This window comes from Cyanistes caeruleus, chromosome 6 (assembly GCF_971803275.1).
Source record: "Cyanistes caeruleus chromosome 6, bCyaCae1.hap1.1, whole genome shotgun sequence".
Classification (NCBI taxonomy): Eukaryota; Metazoa; Chordata; class Aves; order Passeriformes; family Paridae; genus Cyanistes; species Cyanistes caeruleus.
This window is the reverse complement of record NC_141706.1, coordinates 547913-571951: the sequence shown is the minus strand read 5'-3', so window position 1 is coordinate 571951 and position 24039 is coordinate 547913. Positions and strand designations below refer to the sequence as shown.

Sequence of the window (24039 nt, the reverse complement as noted above, 5' to 3'; positions counted from 1 at the left end):
GGATGTAAAACTACTGTGAGGAATCAGACCCTGACAAAATGGGTGACAGAATTTGTCACCTCATCATCTGCACAAATACCTAGTTATTTGTGTTCCATGAGCACAAGAAAATCCCCAGCTGTTGGAAACTGTATCTGAAGTATCCATTGTTGGTAAGCTGTAACAGGCCACAGAAAGCAGGGCTTTGGAGGGTTATTCTCTTAATTCTGAAGAATTTATTTTCACTACTCTGCTCTGTTTGTCTCTGATTTGGAATACTGTTTTAACTTCTAAGATTTTTACCCTTGTCTGTGGCTTTGTAACAGCATTTGTAAAATACTAAACATATATTATTGAATAAATATTAATAGAGATCCTTTGCCTTGAGCTAAGTGTTGACAGATGAGTTCAAAACACAAATGCATTTCATTCTTAGAAGAAACACTTTATTTACTCCTCGAGCAAACACTTTCTTGCAATGCTGTTTATTTGCCCCATAAGAAAAAGAAGGCAGGCAGATTGATGCAAGACTCGATAGAATCCTCTCTGAGCAGTTCCATCACTTTAACTGTGATTTGTCATTTGTGAAAGATTCATTTACTGTGAAGCAGCGTCGTATTTGTAAATTCAGGTTAGGAAGAGAGGTGCTTCTTTTTGGTGTATGTTCAATCATTCCCAACTGAATGGATATAAGAGTGTTTTTAAATGACCAGATTGTGTTTGGGGGGCAAATTGGAATCCCATTCTCATCCGTGTGACCAAGCAGGAACTGTGTTGGCAGAAAAAGGATGTGAGTGTAAGGCTGGTGTTTCTGAGAGTCATTTGGGCTCAGCTTCTGGGCTGTGCCTGCACAAGCAGCTCCTGTGGCCATGGAAGACCTGCAGATCCTCTGCAATCAGCTGGATGCAGTCAGGTTCTGCTTTGGATGCTTCAAGTCTAGTTTACAATAGGCTTCTTAAAGGCCTCTTCCTACTGAAATCGGATTTTCTACCAAAAGCAAGCAGTAGCAATCCTGTTACCTTTTAAAGCAGCCTTGATAAAGCTTGATAAAGCTCCCAAATACCTGTCACACAAAGTTATTTGTGTTACTTTTAGGGATGCCTTAACAAATATTCAGTGATTTGCCTCAGGTCCCAGGCTAGGTCATCCTTAGAATCGAGGGAACGTCTGTCACAAGGACTTTGTGCTTGCAGAGGAATTTGTGTACACGAGGATGTAATGGCCATGTTAAGTGGGTAAGAGGAAATTTTACTGGAAGGTAAAAGCTCCTTAAGGGAAAAGGGTTGGTTTTTGTTCCCACTAAGTGGTAAATCAGGACTTTACATCGGCTAACCCAGGAGGAAAATTGCATTTATGGTTAGACTGAGAAGGGTGCGCTACTTTTGTACAGCATGTTGCTGTAGTGAAATTAATTGCTTCATTTCTTGCCAGTCTGGTGGCTTCTCTGCAGACCTGTTGTGAAGCTGATGTTCTTTGTGTTGGTGGAGAGCTAGAGTGCAGTTAATGGAGATGGAGAAATGAGCTGTTTGAGCAGAGGACAGTCCCAGTGCTCTTTGGGGTATTTTCTGTACATCAGGGTCCCTGCGTGGCAGGGCAAGCACATGTGAAATCTATCATGCCTCTCTCTGATCTATTGTTTTTTTAAGTTCCAGAAGTTGCTTCCATTGTATTTGTTTGTTTTGGGATGGGTCTTGTTTTGCAGTTTGGGGTTTTTAATGTGTTTTTAGGTCTTACCTATCTTGTTTTTTCTTTAACCTCCCCCTCACGTCTTCTGGGGTCATGATTTTCCATTGCCTGTTAGTTGAGTGAGTCTCTCCCATTTGGTCATAGAAACTGGTGGCTGCTTACATGTTCCAGCCATTTCCTGGCTGTGTATCCTGACTGTTTCTCACCTGAGATCTTTCTTATAATATTGCCCTTGGGATACAGTGTTCTTTTTGTGAGTCACAAGCAAGTGAAGGTATTTACACTTGCCCCCAAATCCCCGTATTTATCTGGAAACATTTTGCCCTTCTTCCCTAGAAGTTTCCAGCAGTTTAACCTGTCAGTGTTCCTAACACAGGCCACAAGTCACATGAAGCTGGGACTTGATTGCCTGTAAATAGATGTCTGTTTTTATTAGGGAAAGTCTTTGCACAGTGCTCCTGGGCACGGCTGGGCTGGAGATGATTTTGTTCCTTGTAGCTGCTGCAGTGCTGTGGTTTGGGTTTAGGATGAGGATGATGTCAAACCACACCAGCAGTGTTCCAGCTCCAGTGTGGTTTCACAGCACAAGGCTGTGTTTTCTCCTTCTCCTTGCCACGCTCTGGTTCTTGCAGCAGCTCAGCAGTGCTTTGGCTCTGCCCCTCACCTGCTGCTGCTGCTGAACAGCTCTGCTTCAGCAAACTCCTGTCCTCTGTTTAATGCAGGGTTAAGTTTCACGTTAATCACTTTGTCATTTACTGTGCTGCCTCACAAACTGTTTTGTTGGGCAGAGGGACAGGCTGGTGTGCCAAGAGGTAGAAATGTCTGGGGGTGAGCAGAGGTGAGGGGATTTTCAGCAAGCTGCTGTTTTGTGGAGCTGTTTGCATGGGATGTGTCACCTGTGCCTGCTGTGCCCTCCTGTCCCTGCTGCTGGGCCCCCTGGCCTCCACTGAGCAATGTAGATCTTCCCTAAGTACACCTCTGGAAAATGAATCAAGGCATCCCCCATTCTTGCACTTGCAGTATCATCACTTGTTGTAGTCCTAAAGCCATGTTTTTAGCTTGTTTTCAGTAAGAAGGCCAATATCCTTTGCCACTAGGGAATGATTTGCTGTACAGAAAACATCCTCAGTGCGTGATCACGAGTGCTGCCTTGAGTACAAGGTTGGTGAGGTGCAAAGGCAAAGGACTGAGAAGTCTGAAAATAGAAATATCCTTAGTTGTTACTCTGAGAAAACTTTTAATACTGCTTTTTCAGATAATGATTTCTCTTTAACTTTGCATTAAAGCTTTAAATAGAGAGGCTTATTTTGCTTTTATCCATTTTTGTGAATTAAGAGGAGACTATTTCTAAATTGAAACCTAAAAATTGAAAGAAAAAAATAGTAAAAATTGACCAAATGTTACTTCTTACAAGATGTAGCCAATGCTTTTCATCGTCCACACTTTCACCAAGACAAAAACAATTCCTTAGCAGTGCAGGTATGGGATAAGCACTTGCCTGGCACCCTGTGTAACCAGCAGTGGCTTATCCAGTGCTGGGCAGGTTTGGCTGCTGCAATATAAAAGAGACATTAAACTGTTTGAGAGCATCCAAAGAAGGGCAGTGAAGATGATGAAGGGTGAGGAGGGGAAGCCGTGTGAGGAGGGACTGCGGGCACTTGATCTGCACAGCCTGGAGGAGACTGAGGGGAGACCCCACTGCAGGTCCAGCTTCTCGTGAGGGGAAGGGGAGGGGCAGGCACTGATCTCTGCTCTGTGTGACAGTGACAGGACCCAAGGGATGGCCTGAGGCTGAGTCAGGGAGGTTTAGGTTGGATATCAGAAGAGGTTCCTCACCAGAGGGTGTCTGGGCACTGGGACAGCTCCCCAGGGCAGTGGTCACTGCACTGCCAGAGCTCAGGAGAGGTTTGGACAGTGCTCTCAGGCACAGGGTGTGATTTGTGCTGTCCTGTGCAGGGCCAGGAGCTGGGATTTGGTGATCCCTGGGGATCCCTCCCCACTGAGCACGCTGTATCCTCTGAGATGAACAAGGCTGAGCAAGCCAAGTGTAGCTGTGGTAGGGGAGAGAAAGATAAACCCATGAACAATGGCCAGCACATCGCTCCATGGATACTAAACCAGTGCTGATCCTGCTCTTCAGACTCCTGCTTTTGTGCTTTTAAAGACAAAAAGGGATTTCTGTTAGCTGCTGTTGATAAGTTAAACTTGGCAAAGCAGTGGTTGGTGTGTGGGTTATTCACTGTGCCTGGGGACAAGGAGGGCACGTTTGGAGGAGGAGTGACAGAACCTCCAGTGACCTGTGATGAGTTATCTCCACATGACCCAGGTGCAGAACAGCTCCTGCTCTCCAAAGCACCAGCACACCATGTGGACTTTAACAGTGCACTGTAAAACTTCCACAGCTCCTGAAGATACATACAGAATTAATCCCTGCAGAACAAAACAATTTAAAAAGTACATAATGAAGCAATTAGCTAAAAGAGGAAGAGAAGTAATGACACTTTAATTTGGGAAGAATCTTTACATGTATTAGGTTTTCGATGAGAGTGTTTTATGAAGGCACAATTAATGTAAAATGAGGCCTGTGAGGCAATTAATGATGACTTCAAAAGTTAGATTTAAGGGATAATTTACATTTTAAAAATGAAGAGCAGCTCTAGTTATGTTAAAGTCTTTTATTTTCCTTTTAAAATCCTTTTAGATTGTGGGGGTGTGTTTTTGTAGGTTACTTACAGTTTCACATTAAAATATCAGCTTGGTTATGAAAAAATGCTGTTCTCATATGCAAATAAATAAGTTTACCTGAAAGTATGATAAGATTGTGTGACAATCAGGAATATTTAGTGAAGGTTATCTGAATTCAGTGGTGATATGACCTAAATAAATATTAACATATTTCATCCAGTGGGTATCGTTTCTAGCTCTGCAGAGACCCAACAAACGTTCATGACAATCCAAAAACTTCCAGGGTGTGATTGAAAACCCACTGATAGCAACTAGAAATATGAACATTGATTTCAGTGATCTTTGTGTCTGACAACTCTGTTCTTTCTACAGTCACCTGTCAAGATACCAAAATTAAAATGCAGATTCAAAATTATTATGGTGTTGAATGAAAATAGCTTATTGATACTTGTCTGTAAAACATCAAGCTCATTACTGGTTATCAGTAAACAGTTAATGGTAATGACAAAGGCTGACAAGATTCACAAGAGATTTATACAAGAAATTGTTCCCAAAAATATATTTCAAAGATACTGGTAACTAATTAGTGTGTATCCACAGTCGTAATTAATTTACACTGACTATGTTTTTTTAACTTCAGGGCATCTTTAATGAGTACTTCTAATTTTGTAATTTGCAACCTTCACAGAAGCCAGAAATTACTTCAGCTTTTTGAGAAATCACTTAATTATTAAAAGGTTTTTGTTTGCAGTCCAAATGAAGTGATGGTATCAAACAAGGTCACATCAGCTTTGGAGCAACTGCACGATCTGTGTAAATTTAATGAATGCAGTACATGCTAATAAACTGCTCAATGACTTGTAGGGTTTATTTTTTTATTGGATTAAGGGTCTATAACATAAAAAGAACACTCAGTGATTAAAGAGATAAAAGAAGCTTCTAATGAAGAAGTGCTATATCATTTTATAATGAAGGATAAATTAAATATTCGAGAGAGGGATCGGCGTCGGAGTTGTGATTGTTTTGATTAAATATGCAAATTCAAATGTAAATGAAATTGGGGAGGATTTACTAATAACACAGTGAAAGAGATTTTCCAGATGTGAAAGGAATCTGCTTGAAAAGCCTTGTGGCCAGGTTGGTTTGGGTATTTGTGAGGAAGTGTGAGTGCCAGGCGGCTCTGGGAGCGCAGTGGGATCCCTGCTGGGAGGGAGGGAGTGGTGGCAGGGGTTCCAGGGCTTGGCAGATTGCTCTGAGAAGCTGCTTGGTGTGTTCCTGCTCCTGCAGCTGCCTCACCTGTGCCATCCCCCTGGCCTGCCCCACACTCAGCTCCTGTACCCCTGCTGTACCCCTCTTGTACACCTCCTGTACCTGTACCCCTGCTGTACCTGTACCACCCCTGTACCCCTCCTGTACCCCTCCTGTTCCCCTGCTGTACCCCTCCTGTACCTGTACACCTGCTGTACTTGTTACCCCTGCTGTACCCCTCCTGTACCCCTCCTGCTGTACCTGTACCCCTCCTGCTGTACCCCTCCTGTACCTTTACCCCATCCTGTACCCCTCTTGTACACCTGCTGTACCTGTACCCCTGCTGTACCTGTTCCTCCAGGTACAGGCAGCTGAGCTGTGCCAGCCCTGGGAGCCTGTTTTCTGTTTGCTCTGTGGTGCTGTTCAACCTTGGTGAAGGTAAATTCTCACAGATTTAGAGCCACAATCAGCCTATATTGTTACTGTGCAAATAAACATTCAGTAAATTCAGAGTGTGAAGAGACTTTGGACAGATTGTCCATCTAAGCCACGACAACTGAGGATTTAAAAGGAGGTTTCCCCTCCTTTCCCCCTCACCCCCACAATAGATTCTCTTATTCATTTAATGTTCCTGTCATCTCTCCTTTGATTTAGGTTTAGGCCATGGGATATTGCTGATTTTAGTCTTTCAGCTCTCTGAGTGTTCACCTTGGCACTGCTGCTGTCCCTTTGGACCTTGAATTTTCTTTATGGAATTTTACTACGTTTGGGCAGTGATGAAGGAACAAGGAACCCTTTCAAGAAGAGGAATCCCTCTAAGCCCTTCTTGGGGCTATACCAAATGTGTGAACCTCCTGAGGAAATTCAAGAATAAAGAACCTTTTCTCAGGCTGTCTTGGAAGGGAGCTTTGAAAACACGCTCAAGTGGGCTCAGAGCTCTTTGGAAGGGAAACTCCAGTTGCTGTGTTCTTTTCCTGAAAGACTGTTTCTGCAAAGTAAACCAGCAGGACCAGGACCACAAGAAATTCCTCCAGAGCAAAGCAAACCTTTTGCCTTGTTGAGACTCCAGCAATGGTGGAAAGTCCTCCCAAAGATACACAGAGCCTCACACTTCAAAGCTTCCTGAGGCAAAGTCTGAGACCTGTTGGTACAGTTTTGATTTTTAGTTTTGATTTTAAAATTGATGCTTTTACAGCATGACACGTGAATTGCTGTTTGTGGTGTCACAGTGATGAAAGCAGATGTTATTTTTACAGCTGTATATGTGTATTTTGAGATTTGATGGGAAATTGAGATTATTGCTGGTAATTTCCACTGCTCGCCTATCACAGGTAAATTATCTTCATGGACAGCAGGAAAAGGTGCTGAATTTCCTTTTAACCATGCTTTAGGACATTAATCAAGTTTTTTCCTTGCATTTTGTACAAGCAGGTCAGTCATTAAGCATTGCTGATTGCAGCCACAGTATGCTCAGAGATAGAACATTTTACTTCAAACTATTCCATGTGGTTGAAAAAAACCTTTGAAGCTCTTTTATCTTTAGACTTCTTGCTGAAGCTATGGGTGATAATTTGAAAAAGCTCTACTGATTTTTAACTTTTGTATGTATTTATAGCCTCCACATAAGATAGCAGTGCTGGAAGACTAGAAGGGTGCTATTCAGTGTGGATAAAACCTGAATAAAGATTGCTAATGATGGCAAAAAATAGCTGCAAAACCCACAGGGGAAATGTGGGAAGCTGCTAGGAACTAACCCCTCAATTTCTATTCCTTCTTGTCTATGGGAATTTTATGAGATGAAGAGCAGGCCACTCTAAAAGGCTTCTCAACTTCCCTCTGAGTAGAGACTTTGAGAAAATATATTTCTTAATATTAAAATATTAATTTAAAAAAACCCTAAAAATTGTATCTGACTGAAAGGTATTTGTTCAGAATAATTAATTAGTCTTTCCTGTGTGCTTCTTATGTGAGCTTTATACCACCTCAAGGTTTGTCTCTTGAAAAACCATCCAGCTCTGCACAGCAGCTCCAGCACAATGGTTCCAGCACCAGGGATTAAAGCACACGAGTGATGGGGAGAGGTAGGAGTGGTCAGATTCAAGTGGACAGCTGGTCTAGAAGGGAAAGAGACTGCAAGAAATTCCATTATTTAAAATATAATCAGGGAAGAATTGAAAAAAACCCAACAAACTGATGTTTTTGGTAGCAATTAATTATGTTTATTGTTTAATGTTCATACATATGTTTCAGTGTAGAGTTTGGTGTATGACTACCAAAGCCCTTCATTCCTCACTTGGGGATTTTGCATATTTTGGGGAGCTGGGAATCCAGACTTCCATGAGATTCCAGGAGAGCTTTGTGTCACTTGAAAGTCTCACTTCAGTGCCTGCTAATTGCATTTCTGTTTGTTTTTTTAACCACTTAGCCCTCCCTAAATGCAATAGAACACTCAGATAAAAGAGATTCCTTGGCAGACTGCAGTCCCACTGTCAGTGAGCACTGGGAGAGAGAAGGGACACTGCCTTGTCCCAGCTGAGCACGTCAGGATTGTCATTTCTGCCTTTTAAAGCATTGTCTCCAGTCAGCAGGGTTCCACAGCTGCCTCTGAGGTCATGCTCCTTGTTCAGTGCTGCTGCTCACTTCTGTGGAGTTTGGGGGATTTTTGCTTGGAAATAATATGGTTTTGAAACTGTTTAATGCAGCTTAGCAGTTTATATTGATAGCTAATTAATTGATAGAAATAAATTAGTCTCAAAAATAGAAAAACTGACAGTGTCTGGGAGAAAGGAATGGCCACTGGACTTGATTAATTGGTGCTTATTCAGGCAGTGGGTAATTCTTACTCGCAAACTCTGTTAAAGATTTGGTCATCTCAAGTTGTTTTTGAAAACATCTCACTTCATTATAAAGTCAAATCAGTTTCCTGAAACTGCATCAATGCTAAAATTATAGATGACTCTCCTCTTCTGAATTTCAGTTCCTGGAAATTTGCTTGGAAATTCAGCTTATTGTAGAACTTTTTGGCTCAGTTTGATGTCAAGATGGCATTGAGACCTAGCTCTGAAAATCCCACAAAGTATTTGGTGTTCAGTTGCTGGCCTTGGCTCGAGGCCATCCCTGGTTGTGATGGCCAGAGCACACAGTGCCTGTGTGTTGTGAATTTCCTCTTTGCCCTGTCCTGGGCTAAGTTACAGCCATCTCTACATCTTCCTTGTCTTTTATGATACTAATTTAGGCAGTGTACAGTGAGTAACTCTGAAACAATTTATTGCTGGGTGTCTGAGAAATAACTTGGACTGAAAGCAGGCGTTGTGTGAGCACAGCCTGGTGGTGCTTCACATTTACTCTTTATTAGGAGGTGTAGCTGGACCATTTATAATTAAATGTTTGATAAACTATTATTTTTGTTAGATTGCTAAACTGGATTGCCCACTTAATATGATATTTAGAAAGGCAGGACACAAATGTTGTTTCCAGATTGGTTTTTCTTGTGCCAGATAAATTGCGTATTTATTTTTAAATATGTATGATCATCTCGGTTTTGCCCTGATTTTGATAATGGTTATGTTTATTTACTCTAATGGTTTCCCAAGTTCTGGACACAGAGATGTGCTGCAGTCTTTTCAGCTCCCTTTTTGACTGTACAGCAGGTCCATGGGTCCGCTCCCTTTCCACAGAGCTCTGCAAAGCAGGGCTCTGTCTCTTCTCCCAGCATATGCTGAATGCAATTAGGCACCAGTTCAGAAAAAGCTTTGTAAACATTCTGAATTCATGCCACATTTTCTGGTCTCAGGAGCTGCCAAATGCCTAAATGCTGTATTCAAGCCAGATGTCTAAATATATAAAATGAATGACTGAACAAAGTGCCTCCTTAGTAGAGCATATGCCTATAGGGTGGGCAGATCTGAGGAGCCTGAGATCAGCTCCAGAGCAGGATGTTCTGCCAGCCCACACCTCTGGCCAGAGGAGGGAGAGCAGAATATCATCCCCAGATGAGTGTGCAAGGAAGGAGCACCCCCACTGCCATTTTTTGCTCTCTCAGGATGAGGTACCACGTCTCTGCTGGCAGCAGTGTAAGGCAAACCCCGTCACTTCTCCCGCTTCTCTGGGACACAGCAGTGCTTGTTCAGCAGGATCAAACTGCCTGGGAACATCTGGCCTTTCATCTGAGCAGCATCCACCCAGCTCTTACAAATGGCCTGCCTTCATCTGGTTAGGTAGTGTATATAACAATATATATAAATATATATAAATATATATATATATAACAAGTAGATACTTGTTGCATAGTACAAGGTACACAGAAAAAGAGCTGCTGTGTAAAATAACTCAGGTGCTTCACTGACTCTTAAGTTTGCCAAATTGGTTTTCTCTTCTGTTGAAAGCAGAAAGAGTAAATCAGAAATGAAAGCAATAATTATGATTAATGTTGTGTACTTTAGCTCAGTTGTGGTAGTGGGTAAAACTGAAATCTATTTCAGCAGGTAGAGTAACCTACATAAAAAATCTATTATAAGAGTAGTTTCTGATGAAATTGCTCACATATTTTCATTAGGCAGTCTTGGTCTTCATCTCTTCTTCTCGAAAGGAACAGACCCAGTCCTTTCTCAACCCTGTTTAAAGCAAAGAGTAAGATGCATTTCTATTCCTCTTCTTCACAGAACCTGAAACTTCAGCAATCTTACAAAGCTGGCTGCCTTTGTTTCCCTGTTAGTACAAGCTGCCTAACTTGAGCTTCTGGGTGGTGCATGTTTGGTCTGGTGTGAACTGCAAAGAACCTCAGAGAAAAATCACGCAAGGCTTAAAACTTAACCAGGATTTGAATGTCTTAGAAATAATCTTATTAGTAATCTTGAGCACAACTGATCCAGGCAGAGTGCAGTGAGGGGCCACTGGTAATGTAGAAACTCTGTAGTAAGATTTAGTAGCAATAATAGTCCATGATAAGGGAAGGTAATAACTCTCCCCTCACAGCTTCTGTGTAGTCCAGCAAGGCTGGAGCGGTTTTTCTCCTCTGTAGCAATGAAATGGAACAATTCCAGTGTGTGAGAGAGCTGCCAGCAGCAGAATGTGCTTTTGTTTGTCCCTGGCAGGTGTGGCAGTGTGGGGGAAGCGTGGAGGTTCTGCCCTGCTCCAGGATTGCCCACATTGAACGAGCACACAAGCCCTACACGGAGGATCTGACTGCCCACGTCCGCAGGAACGCGCTCAGGGTGGCCGAGGTCTGGATGGACGAGTTCAAGAGCCACGTCTACATGGCCTGGAACATCCCCCAGGAGGTGAGGCACAGACACCTCTGCTTCCCAGCTTTGCCTTTAGGTCCTCTGGTTTATATTCCTAGCCTGAATTTTGATTTTCCTGGTAGGATTTTATGTGTATGTATGTATTTATCTCTCACATACAGCACAAGGTGTTTGCCTATACATACACAATTGGATATAAACATATATATGTAGTTGTGTCTTATTCTTGAATCATTTTCTTCTCTTTAGATTCCTTAAAAATTAATTTCTTGTCAAGTTTATTCTCTTCACTGATGACTCTTCACAGATATTTTGAACTAGTAGCTGCAGAAATATGGGGGAAAAAACCCCATCAAATCTACATTGCACATCTTAATTTGAATTTGAGTCTCCTATTTGCCATCACAGAGAGCTATAATTCCAGCAGAGTTGTGAGGATTGATCTGCCAGGGGGTGTTGACATCTCTTGATACAAGTGAGGTGTCTGATAAGTGTTTCACATCAGTGAGGGTGGCTGGTGGGTGTCATGACACGTTGCAGAATCTTCCTGCAGCTCCCACTGCACTTCTTGTCCTGATTTCTTTTCTGTGGATGAGCACTGCTTGGTCCATTGTGCTGAAGATAATGTCAGAGTTCAGTTTGATTTTAGCTGCTCTGTGTTTCTGTAATCAATGGTGCTTAATCTGTGAATAGCTGTGAGCTACAGGGCTCAGAGCAAGGGGGCTGTGCTTAGAATCTGTGTGAGCAGATTGCTCCCACCTAGAATCATGGCTCTATTGAATTTGGAGTTTAACTCAGAGCACAGCTCTCACCATTACACAAAAGCAAACAGTCTAGACTTAAAGGGCAGATTAATTCTTCTTTAATAAAATCTCTGATTTGACAACAGTTCAGAGAAACTGGTTTTGCTGCAATTTCTGGGTCAAGAAATGAAATGCTGTCCTTCTCCTTTAGTTTAATTATAAGAAAATGTTAAAAAAACCCAGCTAAATATATGAATGCTGATGTTGGTTCAGCTGCTCTCAATAGCTTCTTGCATCTCTCATAATTAAAACTAGATAATTCTGGCAAAGTGGGGAAGTCACTGTCCTATTTTTAGGTTTCAGCATTAGCCTCATAATTTGCTTTGACCATGAAAAAAAATCCTCTATAACTTGATACATCTAATTTTCTGAAAGTCTCACATTCACAGAATCCCAGCTGCCCTCTGTGTGTCCCTGTTTGGAGTAGTTGCACAGCAGTCCACACAAGAATAAAGATGGGGTTACTTCTTTTATGTCAAAGCAATTCCAAATTAATAATATTTGCAATTAGCTTGGTAGATTTAAATTTCAGTTCCTATTTAATACTGTTAATTATCTTCTTGAAGATTGGTTGGTCTTCATTGGTTGATCCAAGTTTTAGTTTTTTGGCTTGCAAACATAACATTAACTTAGAAATTCCTTTTTACCAATGAGGATGTACAGTGCTATACACTGACTTGCATCGTATTCATCCAGATGTGATGGTGGTGTTAATCTTGTGCAGATTTGAGATCTGAATGCAATTTGAGATCAAATTAATAAAGAATACAAAAATAAATTGCAACTGGACAAGTACAGGAGTAATTCTTTATCTGGAAGCTAATGGATTCTGGTAATGGACTGTATAGGTAATAGAAATTTATTTGGTTACACTGGTCAGGACTTTCCATGACATGTTATTCCAAAATGTTAACCATGGGACCTGGTTTTTTCCATGGAAGAATTCCCAGATCTCTGAGAAGTCAGATGTTTCCAAAGGTTTTGGTGTTTGGGAACTAATAATGAGAAGAAAAAGGAGTCAGAGTCATTTTGCAGAGTGCTGTGAGTGCCCTCCTGGGACTCTGTGGGCTTCTCTCTGAAGTACTGAGGGCTTTGGATGGAGACCTCTGCTGCCATGGTGACTTCTGCATCACCAGCACTTGGACAATAGATTCAGAATTCAGAAAAACACTTGAAACTCACAGGAAAGGTTCTGCAAGCCCCAGAATCAAGAGCTGTGCTCTCCATGTGTTCTGCCTGTGCTCCTGGTTTTGTTTGTTTGGTTTGTTTTTTCCCCATCATATTCTCAGCTTTGAGGAACACACTCTGTTTTTGGTGGTGGTAAAGCCATGTGCTCCATGTGAGCTGTTTCCCTTCTCCAGCTGCATGAAAGGAAATGATTACTGAGGCTCCTGATGCTCTTTCTTACACCGTGAGCTGTGAGGGAACAGGCACTGGTGATTCAGGGCTGCACAAGAAAGGATTTGAGAGGCAGGGCACCAGTTTAGCCCTGGATCCCAGGAAGCCTTGTTAGTGCTAGAAGCAGAATGTCTGTGTGCTGGCACCCTCCTCTTCCCCCACACAAGGGCCAGATACTCTGGCAAGTGCAGGAGGGGTGTTTGATTGATTGAGCACCCTACAGCCTCTTCATTTAGCCACTCGCTGCAAAACTCAGAAAAAATTGCCACTTAAGGAGTAGCTCCACATGAAGCTTTACCAGTGATGTAGGGCTTGAGAAGGGGAGTCACCATTTCTGAAATCTTTATGTCTGATCTGTGTATGCCAGATACCCTTTTCTGTACTTTGCCAATGTGGAAGCCAATTTTACTTTAGATAGAAAATGCTTCCATAGTAAAATATGCTTGTTCCAGATTAGCATTAATTCAGTGCTTTGGGATGCAGTGGTTGCTTCAGCAGCTCAGAAATGTAGATACTTACACTTTTTGTGTTGTGTAACTAAGAGAATTCAGTGCTTTCAATGTTTTTTTTTAAATCTCGTCTCATGGCTGACAAAATCTTTGGGGTGTTTATGGCCCAGCAAAGGCTGTTGTTTAAGGAGATAGATTATAAGATTTCCCTGTGAAAATGTACTTATCCTGTGTTTTGCTCTGAGGCAGAAGTCATAGAGAAAAATGTCTCATTTTACTTCCTGTCAAGAGCAGCCACAGATCTGCACTTAGATCCCTCTCTAAAAATTTCTGCTGTGTGATTTTGATGTGATAAATTATTGATTTTTATATACAGGGCCTTTATGAAAGTCATGCTTTGTGATCTGCTTTTATGAAAAGTAGAGACTGGGTTAGCCAGAAATGTAAAGGAGAATAAAAATTACAGGAGAAATTATTCAGCAATTGCTTTTAACAAAAATAACAACTTCTCTTTCTACATAACAAAAGAACTTTAATAAGTGCTATTTCAGAGAGGTGAGCAGAGCTTCTGCTCTTTGCAGTTAAGCAGTAACCCAGACTCCAGGAATGGCCAGAAAGTGCCATACACTAGTGATTAGAATGCACTAGTGATTAGAATACACTAATGATTAGAATACACTAATGATAGGGCCACAGTGGGACAGCAGCAATGCCTGTGTTTCCAGGGCAACTTGCTGCTTCCTGCCAATTCCTCTTGGCTTTGGAAAATGCCAGGGAATTAGAGAGCAGCAGTTTGACTCTTGGGGATGGTGCTGTGCAGGGCCAGGAGCTGGGCTCCATCATCCTGGGGTCCCTCTGCATGAGGGGGGTTCTGGGTGTTCAGTTTACACAGATGTATCACTGATGGCTTTTTCTGCCCTCTGTTCCACGTGCAGGACTCTGGGATCGATATTGGTGATATCTCAGAGAGGAAGGCCCTAAGGAAAAAGCTGCAGTGCAAGACCTTCAGGTGGTATCTTGTCAGTGTGTATCCAGAAATGAGAATGTACTCGGACACCGTGGCCTACGGGGTGGTAAGGATCTGCTTTACATTTCCCACTGTGCAAACATGGGGGAGAAAGCTGTAATAGTGGAAGGAACTCAGGAGGGCAAAGCCTGACTCAAAGTAAAAGAATCAAATCAGTTTGGAGTCACTAGTTAAATAATGTGTTAGACTGGTTAGCTGACAGAGACAGCTGCTCTGCTGTCATTTGTGCTGAGGTATCCTCAAAGTTACCTTCCTCCCTGATTTTGTGTTGTTTTTTTGCTTCATGGCTTGATCCCACACAGAAATACTCAAGGTGTGATTTTGCAGACACATTGGGGCTGACAGGTTTGTGGCAGTAGGGGAACTCACAAAATAGACTCAGTATTTCAGCAGCAACCTTCTTAAGATTGTAGCCAGATCTTAATTTAGAATCATGGAGTCATTTAGGATAGAAAGACCTTTAATATCATCAAATCCAACTGTTAAAGGCTGATGCTTTCTCTTACTAAGCTTTTAGCCATTTAAGGGAAATCCTGATTCACCCTAGAACAGGTATGACAGTCAAAGCCTACCATTCCAAGCTGACCAGGTCTCACATGGCTAACCTGTGCATAAAGCACCACTGGGGAGGTTCAGGAATAACCCTGTAGAATAACAAGAATAACAGAAAGTGCAGGTAAATCCTTGCATTTTGGGCTTCTCATTGGCCAGGAGTGCCCTTGTCTGTGCTGCAATCACACTTGAGCTGCACGGTGCTGATTAAGGCAGAAGCAGTTCTTGCCCCTCAGAACCTGGCAAGGCCCCAAACAGAGAGGGCATGGCATGGAAGATAAGCAGAGTAAATTAACACAGGCCCATAATAAAGTGATAGTAGTCCTAGGATGTCCTTTTCACATTCTCTTCCACTCTCATTTTTAAAAAAATTGATTCCTGTGAATTAAATTTTTCTTTTTGCGTGACAATCCTAATTAGGAAATGCAAGAGCAGGTCAGACAGGTGAAAGGTTTTTCTTCAGACATTCCTTCTCAGAAAGGAAACTGAGCTGTGCAGTTGGCCAGTCTGGCTCTGGAAGAGCCCCGAGGGTGCCATGGAGCAGCTGCTGTGCTTTGGCAAGTGGAGGGATTGCACATCCTGCAAAGTTCTGTGGCCCCTGTGATGAGAAGGGAAAATAACCGTGCTGGCTTTTCATACAGTCACACAGGAAAAGCACTTCCAGCGAAGGTTTAGTCATTGCTGAATGCAGGAGATGATGGTTACCTTCCAAACCAGTTCAGAAGAATGCCCAAATGGCACCTGTGTGGCAGCACCGTGGCATTGCCCTCAGTGATGCTGTGATCCAGGCAAGGGTGGAGTTTCCTGAGGAGAAGGAGGCACAGCAGCTGACTGCTGCATGGTCCTGCTTGTAGCTGGCTCTGGATAAAAACCAGTCTTTTCAGGTAGGAGTGATACAGTATAGATAAAGGAAGAGCTAAGGTACTCATCTCAGGATCAACTCCACATTGTGCAAGTCAAAATGAAAATCAGAAACAGAGATTTTGTGCTCTGCTGAGAGATTTTTACTAACCAAGAGTTTTTTGCAGAAAAGCTGAACACAGTGGTCTGCCTGGAAAACAGAAGGCTTCGGGGAGACCTTAGAGCAACGTTCCAGTGCCTGAAGAGGGCTAAAGAGAGCCGGAGAGGGACTTTTTACAAGGACAGGACAGGACAAGAGGGAATGGCTTTAAACTAAACAAAGGCAGGGTTAAATTAGGTATTTGGAAGAAATTCTTTAAGGGTGGTGAGGCACTGGAAAAGGTTGCCCAGAGAGATCATGGACTCCTTGTCCTGGAGCTGTTCAAGAGCAGGCTGGATGGGTCTTGGAGTAACCTGGTCCAGTGGAAGGTGTCCTAGGAATGGCAGGGGGCTTGGGATGAGATCATCTTTAATGTGTCTCCCAACCCAAGCCATTCCATGATCCTGTGATTTATTACTGCCCAACAATGCACGTGGCTGTCATCAGCTGGGGCAGGTGTGAGGAGCTGGCCCTGTTTGTACCAGCACAAGGGAATTGTGGCCAGCAGTGACAGCAGATACACAGGGAGTGTTTTGTGAAGCACACAGCTCATCACTTCATGAAACACCCTCATATGACGTGAGATTAAGTGTCCCTATCCTTTTAGTAAAAGAATCACTTGGGAGTCCAGTCCTCTCTTGTGTCTGCTTTGCAGTTTGCTTGCACATCTTGCAGCAGAGAAAGGTGATATTTCAAAACAAGTCAGCTGTTTTCTGATCCTCTAAATGCTTCCATTCATCAACTGGCTTCATTTTTCAGTAGAAAATAGAGATACTGCTACTATAGCATTTTCATCAATTTAAAAAATCCTGAGTAATTGAAAAAGCTGTCTGAATGGGGGTAAAGGTATATAGGCAGCTACAGAGACAGCCCACATATTTATTATCCTACATTTCCTGGTGTTCTGTGAGAGTTTGGGAAATAGCTGCATCATTCAGGTCTAGTTTATGCTGTGGGATACACCTGGGGTTGGTGGCAGAGTAAATATTTGGGAGGCAAATTTCTTTCTGAATTGTGCAGTCCCCTCCTATTTAGAAGAAAGCAATGTCACTGGACCAAAAGCTGCTGTATTTGGTGAAACATTAATTATTTCTGGGGTTCAGCTCAGGGATGGTCTGTTATATTTTGGGTTGGATTATTCATAAGATTAAGTCTTGGCTAAAATTGAGTTACTTGGGTTAATTGTTGGTTTCCACAAAACCACTAGATTTTGTAAAGCAATTGTTCCTGAGAATCTGGGCCTCAGATTTTGAAATAATAGCATTATTAGTTAACAGGTCAGTGGCTGCTCTGTTTCTGGTTTTTTGCTTCCTTTATTATGGGGATTGTTGTGGCAGAGTTTATAATATTAGCATTAGGAGTGGAGTTTGCAGAAGAGGTTTTGAAAACACAAAGGCAGTGATAGACCCAGGCATGAATTAATAAGGCTGATATTTATCACTGGTTTGGATAGAGAGGGCTGCTTAGACATCTGTTTGTGATTAGAAACATGTCTGTGGTTACATTACAAGAAATAGAAAGCTTTGAGAGAGAAGATTTTATGTCATTTTCAAGACTTTATTTCTTGAGAGCAATGCCTGTATTGATACCTAATGCATATTTTCTCTTCAGTGTTGAGATACATCCTGTCCATTACTGGATCTGGAGTTGGGTTTGGAGAGATGAGTTGATGGTTTTGATTTTATTCACTGCCAGGCTTCAGCCTCTGGCTTGTCCACTTTTCTTAGTGCCAGTGCAGTCCTAGGCTTCCTTTCTACAGATGTGAATCTGCTCTCAGAACTGGCCCCTGTGCAGGGCTGGCAGAGCTGCCCAGTTAATCCCAGGAGGCTGCAAAGCACATCCCCACTCACATCAGGCATTGTCCCCTGTGCTCTGAGCCAGTCCTTTATCCACATCCATGGCTCACATCCTCATCCTCATGCTCTGAGCAGCCCTCCCAGCTCCCTGTGCTCATTAATTAGCACTTCTCCTTCAGAAAACTGCCTCAGCATTGCCCAGCTTTCTCCCAGGGCCAAGAGCTGGGCAGTCTGTTCATTGCTGGCCGTGGGTTAGCCCAGAATGATCAGGGGAGCTGCTGCACAACAATTGCCCTGAAGCCTCCAGGTGTCAGCTGAAAGCAGTTTTTTGAATTATTTCCAGAAATCAGAAGACTCTCCTGAGTCATTCTTAAAAGCTGTTTAATACCTCATCCATCTTGCTCAGCCTGATACATTCAGGTTCTGTATATTGTGTGTACCAGAGACTAAATATTTTTGAAACATACAGAAAAAAAAATACTCCTATCTCTGAAGGCTTTTTGAAATATACCCTGCCTGAAACTTGGTGAAACATTATTGGAATCAGTGGTGCTGGATTATCTGCAAGGAAGAATTTAGTCCAGATGCCTTCTCTTCAAGATCTTTACTGCAACATATTTTAATTTTGCATACTTCCTTCCTCAACTATATATGATTTATTTTTTCAAAGAAAAGAAAGTAATCATGCTATCTTTTTCTCATGTAAAACTTGCTTGATTTCTTTTTCCTTCTGTTTATTTTAGCTGCAGAATTCCCTGAAAAGTGATTTGTGCCTTGACCAAGGGCCAGACACAGAGAATATCCCAATCATGTATATCTGCCACGGAATGACACCACAGGTTAGTTTGTCTAATGATCTCTGATTTTGCTCTGCTGTTAGCAGATTGTGTGGGAGGAACCTTCTTGTACCTGTCATTGTTTTCCTGCAACAATCCCTTGGTAAGATGTTCAGTAGCTCTTTTATACAGAGGCAACATTATTTCTGCTGTAAATTGAGAAGCACTGGTATAATAATGCTTTGACAAGGAAGCTGATTTATTCATTTTGAAAGAATTTAAGGAGTATGAGAGTCAGCACTGACCCAGATTTGCTGATAAAAGCTTTCATTTCTGATCCTTAACTGTGCCTGTCATATGAAGGAAGCAATGCATTTTAAAACATTTTGCATAAGCACAAAGGTATACTCACAGTTTATTTATGCATTATCTGAAGCAATGTGGTTTTTCTACTTTATATATTTACTGCCTCATTTCCACAAATCTGAAATGTCCAGCCACCTTCTTCACACCATACAGCTGTGCCAAATTCCAAACACTGTTCTTGTGAAAACCCCTCCTCTCAATGTCCTTTTGTTCTTTCTCTGCTGTTGTCCTGTTACCCTGGTATGTGCCAAAGACTCAAATTATCAAAACCTTTCCATTTTCCTGCATAACAGCTGCATTTACTAACTTGGCAGATGAGAGGGTTCAGACCTGTGTCTCCCCAGCCAAGCACATGGGCTCAAGTGAAAGGGTTTCCTTGACAGGAAAAACAATGTTGCATGGCCTAGAAGATGCTTGTCAAAGACAGATGTGCAGATTATTAAACCTTAAAAGTAACTTATGTAAAAATGACATAAAGGAAATGGATATACTTGTGGAAGTGACTGGAGAAACTGAAAAGTCCCTCCATTTGAATTATTTTTCTACCTAAGGTTTATATTTGCTGTCTCATAACACTCCACCCCATGAAGTTATGGAATGTGGTTTTACCCAGGAATTCTCAATTACTTGACTTGGCTGTACAGCAAATGAATCCTCATTTTTTTCATGTCTCAGAAATAAACACAGAGCAGCAGGGTGGTCTTGTCCCCTGTGCCTGCCCCTCACAGTGAACTGGACACAAGAGCTTGGTGAGCTGCAGACACAATTCTCTGTTCTGCACTGGCTTCCTCTGCTGGGAACCTTTAATGGTGATCACTGGTGGCATCGTGCTTGAGTAAATTGTGAGTGATGAAAGCTGGAATGTCTGGAAATCCCATCCATCAGACTCCCTGCCTGCATGGGCTGTGCCTTGTGTGTCACAGAATGATTGCCTGCAGGAGGTTTGCTGGCAGTCCCCAGTGTTTGCCCAGGCACCTGCAGCTCACCCCTGAGCCAGGCCCTCACTCCTCATCCCCTGGGAGGGCTCTGGCACCCTCCTGGCACATCTGTGAGAGCAGCACCCTGCAAGCATGCCTGCAAATTCCAGCTGGAAACTTGAGTTCTAGCTGAGAGGCAAACAGCAACAAAAGTCATTTCAGTCAGCACAGTTGTGTATTCACAGATAAAGAACTTCCTTTGAATGCCAGCCCGAGTTCTGTACAAATGAGATAGCAGCACACAAATGGCAGAGGGGAAGAGGCAAGGGAAACTCTTCTTGACAAGACTCTGCTCCTTCATAATTAAAATGTTGTGTCTCCTTCCCATTACTGTGTATTTAATTTTGTAACTAATGTTAAAAACAACATCCAAAAAGGCCAAATTCGGGTAAGATCCCAGTAATGACTGAGAACTTTTCCAAAAGAGACTTAGACTTTTTCTGTGTCAGGGATTATGGTATTAAGAGGGAAAGAAGTAACAAACATCACTCAGCATACTTCTGTGAGATTTGCAATGTTGTCTCTTGCTTGAGCAGAGCTGCAGCCCACCAAGTACTTTTTCTTTTGCATGTTGGAAATATTTGTGTAAATATTCCTTTTAATCTTAGTGTTCTCACTAGTAGCCACAAAAGACACTGGTAAGATGTTAGTTTTATTCTAGCAGTGGTGAAATGCTATAGAAGGGGGATGTTTTCCCCACCTGGCAGTGCTTACCAAAGCAGATCAGTGCCCTGAGTGTTTGGGTGATGCTGTTCTTAGCTCACATGCAAAGATTTTCCTGTTGCAGCTATTCCATTTACAGTTTTATTGCTGCCACCCCTTGGCACACTTGCATCTAGATGTGCAGGAATACATCTGACTGCCAGGAACCCTCCCTCATACAAAGTTAAGTTGCTATTATCAGTTACTACTATAGCCCCTCTTCTAAACTGGGTATCTTCCTTTTCTTTCCCCACTAACAGCTTTCGGATGTTTTTGAATTTTCAGCTTTTTGCACAAGAAGTGGCTTAGATAAAGTGTTTGACATCAAGGAATTGTTTCACAGTCATTGGTACAGCTACTGTTTCCTTTTAAATGCTTTCTATCAGAAAGAAATCATCAAAGTCAATAGAAAGGGAACTGAATACCTGACATTAAAATTCCACGGTCTGTTTTTTTTTTAGACAGTGTCAAAAACATCACGTGTAGCTTCATAATTAAAAGCAGTAGCAAATGGAAAGGAAATATCCTAAAATATTGCAATGAAATGATCAGCAGTGTATTTCCCCATGGTGTTTCAGTTTAGTTTTAAATAGAATCAGGATTAGTGATGGTAAGACTTCTGTGATGAGATTTCCAAACCTTTATGCAATCCACTCTTTGTCTACTGTAACTCACGTTGGCATATTCACAGTTAATTGCTGCAAGTATCTTGGAGTGCTTTATAACTGTGTTTCAGATAGAGAAACTGATTGTGTGGTTAAATACTAGGAGGGAATGGAAAATCAAAATATAATCTGTCCATTTCTGTAGTCCTCTGATACTACTAATGTGAAAGAATTCCTCACAGCAGGGTGTTTGGCTTGGCTTGAAAAGACAGAAAGCACTTGAAAAACTAGAATCCATGATTAGGTGTGTTTCCTACCCTCCCTCCACCTGCAGAGGGTTCCTTCCAGGGCAGCTGTGCTTCATCCTGGTCCTGGGCACTCCAGGAGGCAGGGGCTGTACACTGAGGAGAGCACCTCCAGTGTTCAACCAGTGGGAAAACAAAAAGGGGGATGATGCTGCAATGCACTCACAGGAATTTAAGGGAAGATTTGCTATTCCTTTACCTGTAGTAAGAGGGAATTCATTGCCAAATGCTGCCCAGATAATTAGGGTTTCTGTTGAGAGCATCCTTGTCTAAGTGGTGGCTGCCTGAGTAGCTCATCCTCCCCTGAATCTGTTGCTGAAGGGTATTTCTCCCTAAGCATCACATCTTTCCATTCCTGCCTTTGGACAGTCTCTGCCCAAGCCAGTACTGTCATTTCTGCTCCACCTGTACAGCCACACACAGGGTGCTGGCAAAACTCATCTGCAGGAGCATCCCCATCACAGCAGAGCATCTGCTGCTCCTCAGGCACCAGGGTACCAGCAGCTGTTAGATGTGCACAGACCCAGCGTTCCAATCTCCTCCCAGGCACCCAGGGGGGTTTGGCACCTCTGCTGTGCTGCTGGCCACTGCCTGCAAGGGGCTTCCAGTGCCTGTGTCAGCCTGTCACATCAGGCCTCTCCTGCTGTGCAGCTGCTTAGCACAGCTGGACAAAACCCAGCTTCTGTGACTGTTGAAACAGCCAAAAAAGTAAATGCAGCATGGTAAAATAGTTAACTACAGGAGTTGAACCAGGCTCCTGCCACACTGCTTAGTGGTGGCAGAAATTGTGCTGCTTTAATCACCTAAGATCAGTTCAGGTGCAGAACACAACATCTCCCCATCAGAGTGATGATAAAGAGGGTCAGGAAAACTGGGAGATGAGGTGGCCTGGCAGTGAGAAGAGATAAATGTGAAGGCAAAACGATACCTAAAACATAAAGTTCATGCGAGGCTCTGGGGGTTTTGCTGGGGTTTAAGTGGTTCATGTAGAAAAGGATAAAGGTACTGTTCTATTTCCTGAGCCTGTTAAGGTAAAGCAACAATTCCATCATACATTTAGGCCCTAGAAGATCTATTTCCTGCCCTAAAAGATCTATTTCCTGCTGTGCCCCTGTTCAGCATGGAAAAGGTGGTTGTTGCACTTGCAGCAAGTAGATGCCCCAGGCCTGGCTGCATTCCCTTCCTGACTCTGGGCTCTGCCTCAGCCTGGATGTTTGTTGTTGTTGGTGGTGAACACTGCTGTTTAACCAGGCCTGTAATCTTGAAGGCAGGCTGATGACAGCATGTCACTTGCATTAAAACTGCTCCTGAGCGACAGTTTAGAAGATTCTTTTATGAGAATGAAATAGCACATTATTAGAGACTTTATTATATAATAAATAAGTAGCATCAATCAATGAAGTGATATTTAAAGTGCAGATTTACCTTGAAAATTGCTCATGACTGAGGGGATAATGGGCAGTTCTGTTCCCTTGTTCAATAGCGTCTGGCTCATATAATTCTCAATTTATAAGCAGTTAAACCCCAAAGCTCATCCAGTGATGTGAAAGTCAATAGAAACCAGTTAGATTTTGAGGAATTCAAGCTGAGGACCAGGGTCAGAAGACTAAATGGAGAGAATCACTAGAAAAGAAATCCAGGTGAGAAGGGACACCCATTTATATCATTTCATATTCTTGCAAGAGATTGCAGAAGTGACACCAGCCCTGCCTGGTGTGAATTATTGCATCTCTGTGGAAGGGAGTCTTGCCAGCACATAAAGCTCTGCCAGCTCACACTGTACAGAGCTCTGACCTGAAAGCATCATGTATTCTAAGCACAGCGTCTCAAGTACTGGGAGCAGTTGCAAAAACTCCCAGAAACTTCTAAACCTCTTAGTATGGTTCATGAATGCTTCTTTTAAAGTGCTTATCATATATATTTTTATGAAAGCTTTCTTTCCTTCAGTCAAATCTCTTTGCATGGTAATTGTTCATACACAGATATTTTTCACACATTTCAGAAAATGTCTTCTGTTATTTAGAAGTTTGTTAAGTGTGTGTGTGTCAAACACATAAGCATTGCAAATTGAGACTCTGTGCAAGAACATAGTTTAACAGAAGGCCTCAGATGCAACAGATGCTGCTTGTCAGGGAATAAGGAAGAAAACAACAAAACCTGCAGGTGGATCAATGACTGGCCCTTCAGAGTTGAAAAATCACTGCCCTGAAGATGAGGTGTCTACAATAAAAGCATTTCAGGCAGGCTTTTTTAGGCAGTAAAAGGGAGCACAGCAGCTGTTTAACAGCTCTCAGTTACATGAAAACTCGGGGCTGGTGTTCCTGTGTGCCTCGGGGACAAGTGTGGGACATGTTCACAGTGTGCAGGGCAGCCTGACAGGACAGCAGCACTTCTCCCAGCACCATGGGCTGAGCTGGGCAGTCAATGCTGGGGGATGATCCT

General features: G+C 42.5%; 1 protein-coding gene across 7 annotated transcripts in view; it reads left to right on the top strand.

The window, feature by feature from the left end:
- The window catches only part of GALNT18 (polypeptide N-acetylgalactosaminyltransferase 18), a 195208-nt gene that overhangs the window by 132947 nt on the left and 38222 nt on the right, over window positions 1-24039 (top strand). For all 7 annotated transcript variants that reach the window (XR_015288470.1, XM_086894579.1, XM_086894583.1 and 4 more), the window contains 3 exons: window positions 10692-10877; window positions 14427-14564; window positions 18610-18705. Coding sequence is in view for 6 of the 7 variants with exons in the window: in XM_086894579.1 (XP_086750705.1) it covers window positions 10692-10877; window positions 14427-14564; window positions 18610-18705 (420 nt within the window). In the remaining variant the exon portion in view is untranslated. The remainder of the gene's footprint in view (window positions 1-10691; window positions 10878-14426; window positions 14565-18609; window positions 18706-24039) is intronic.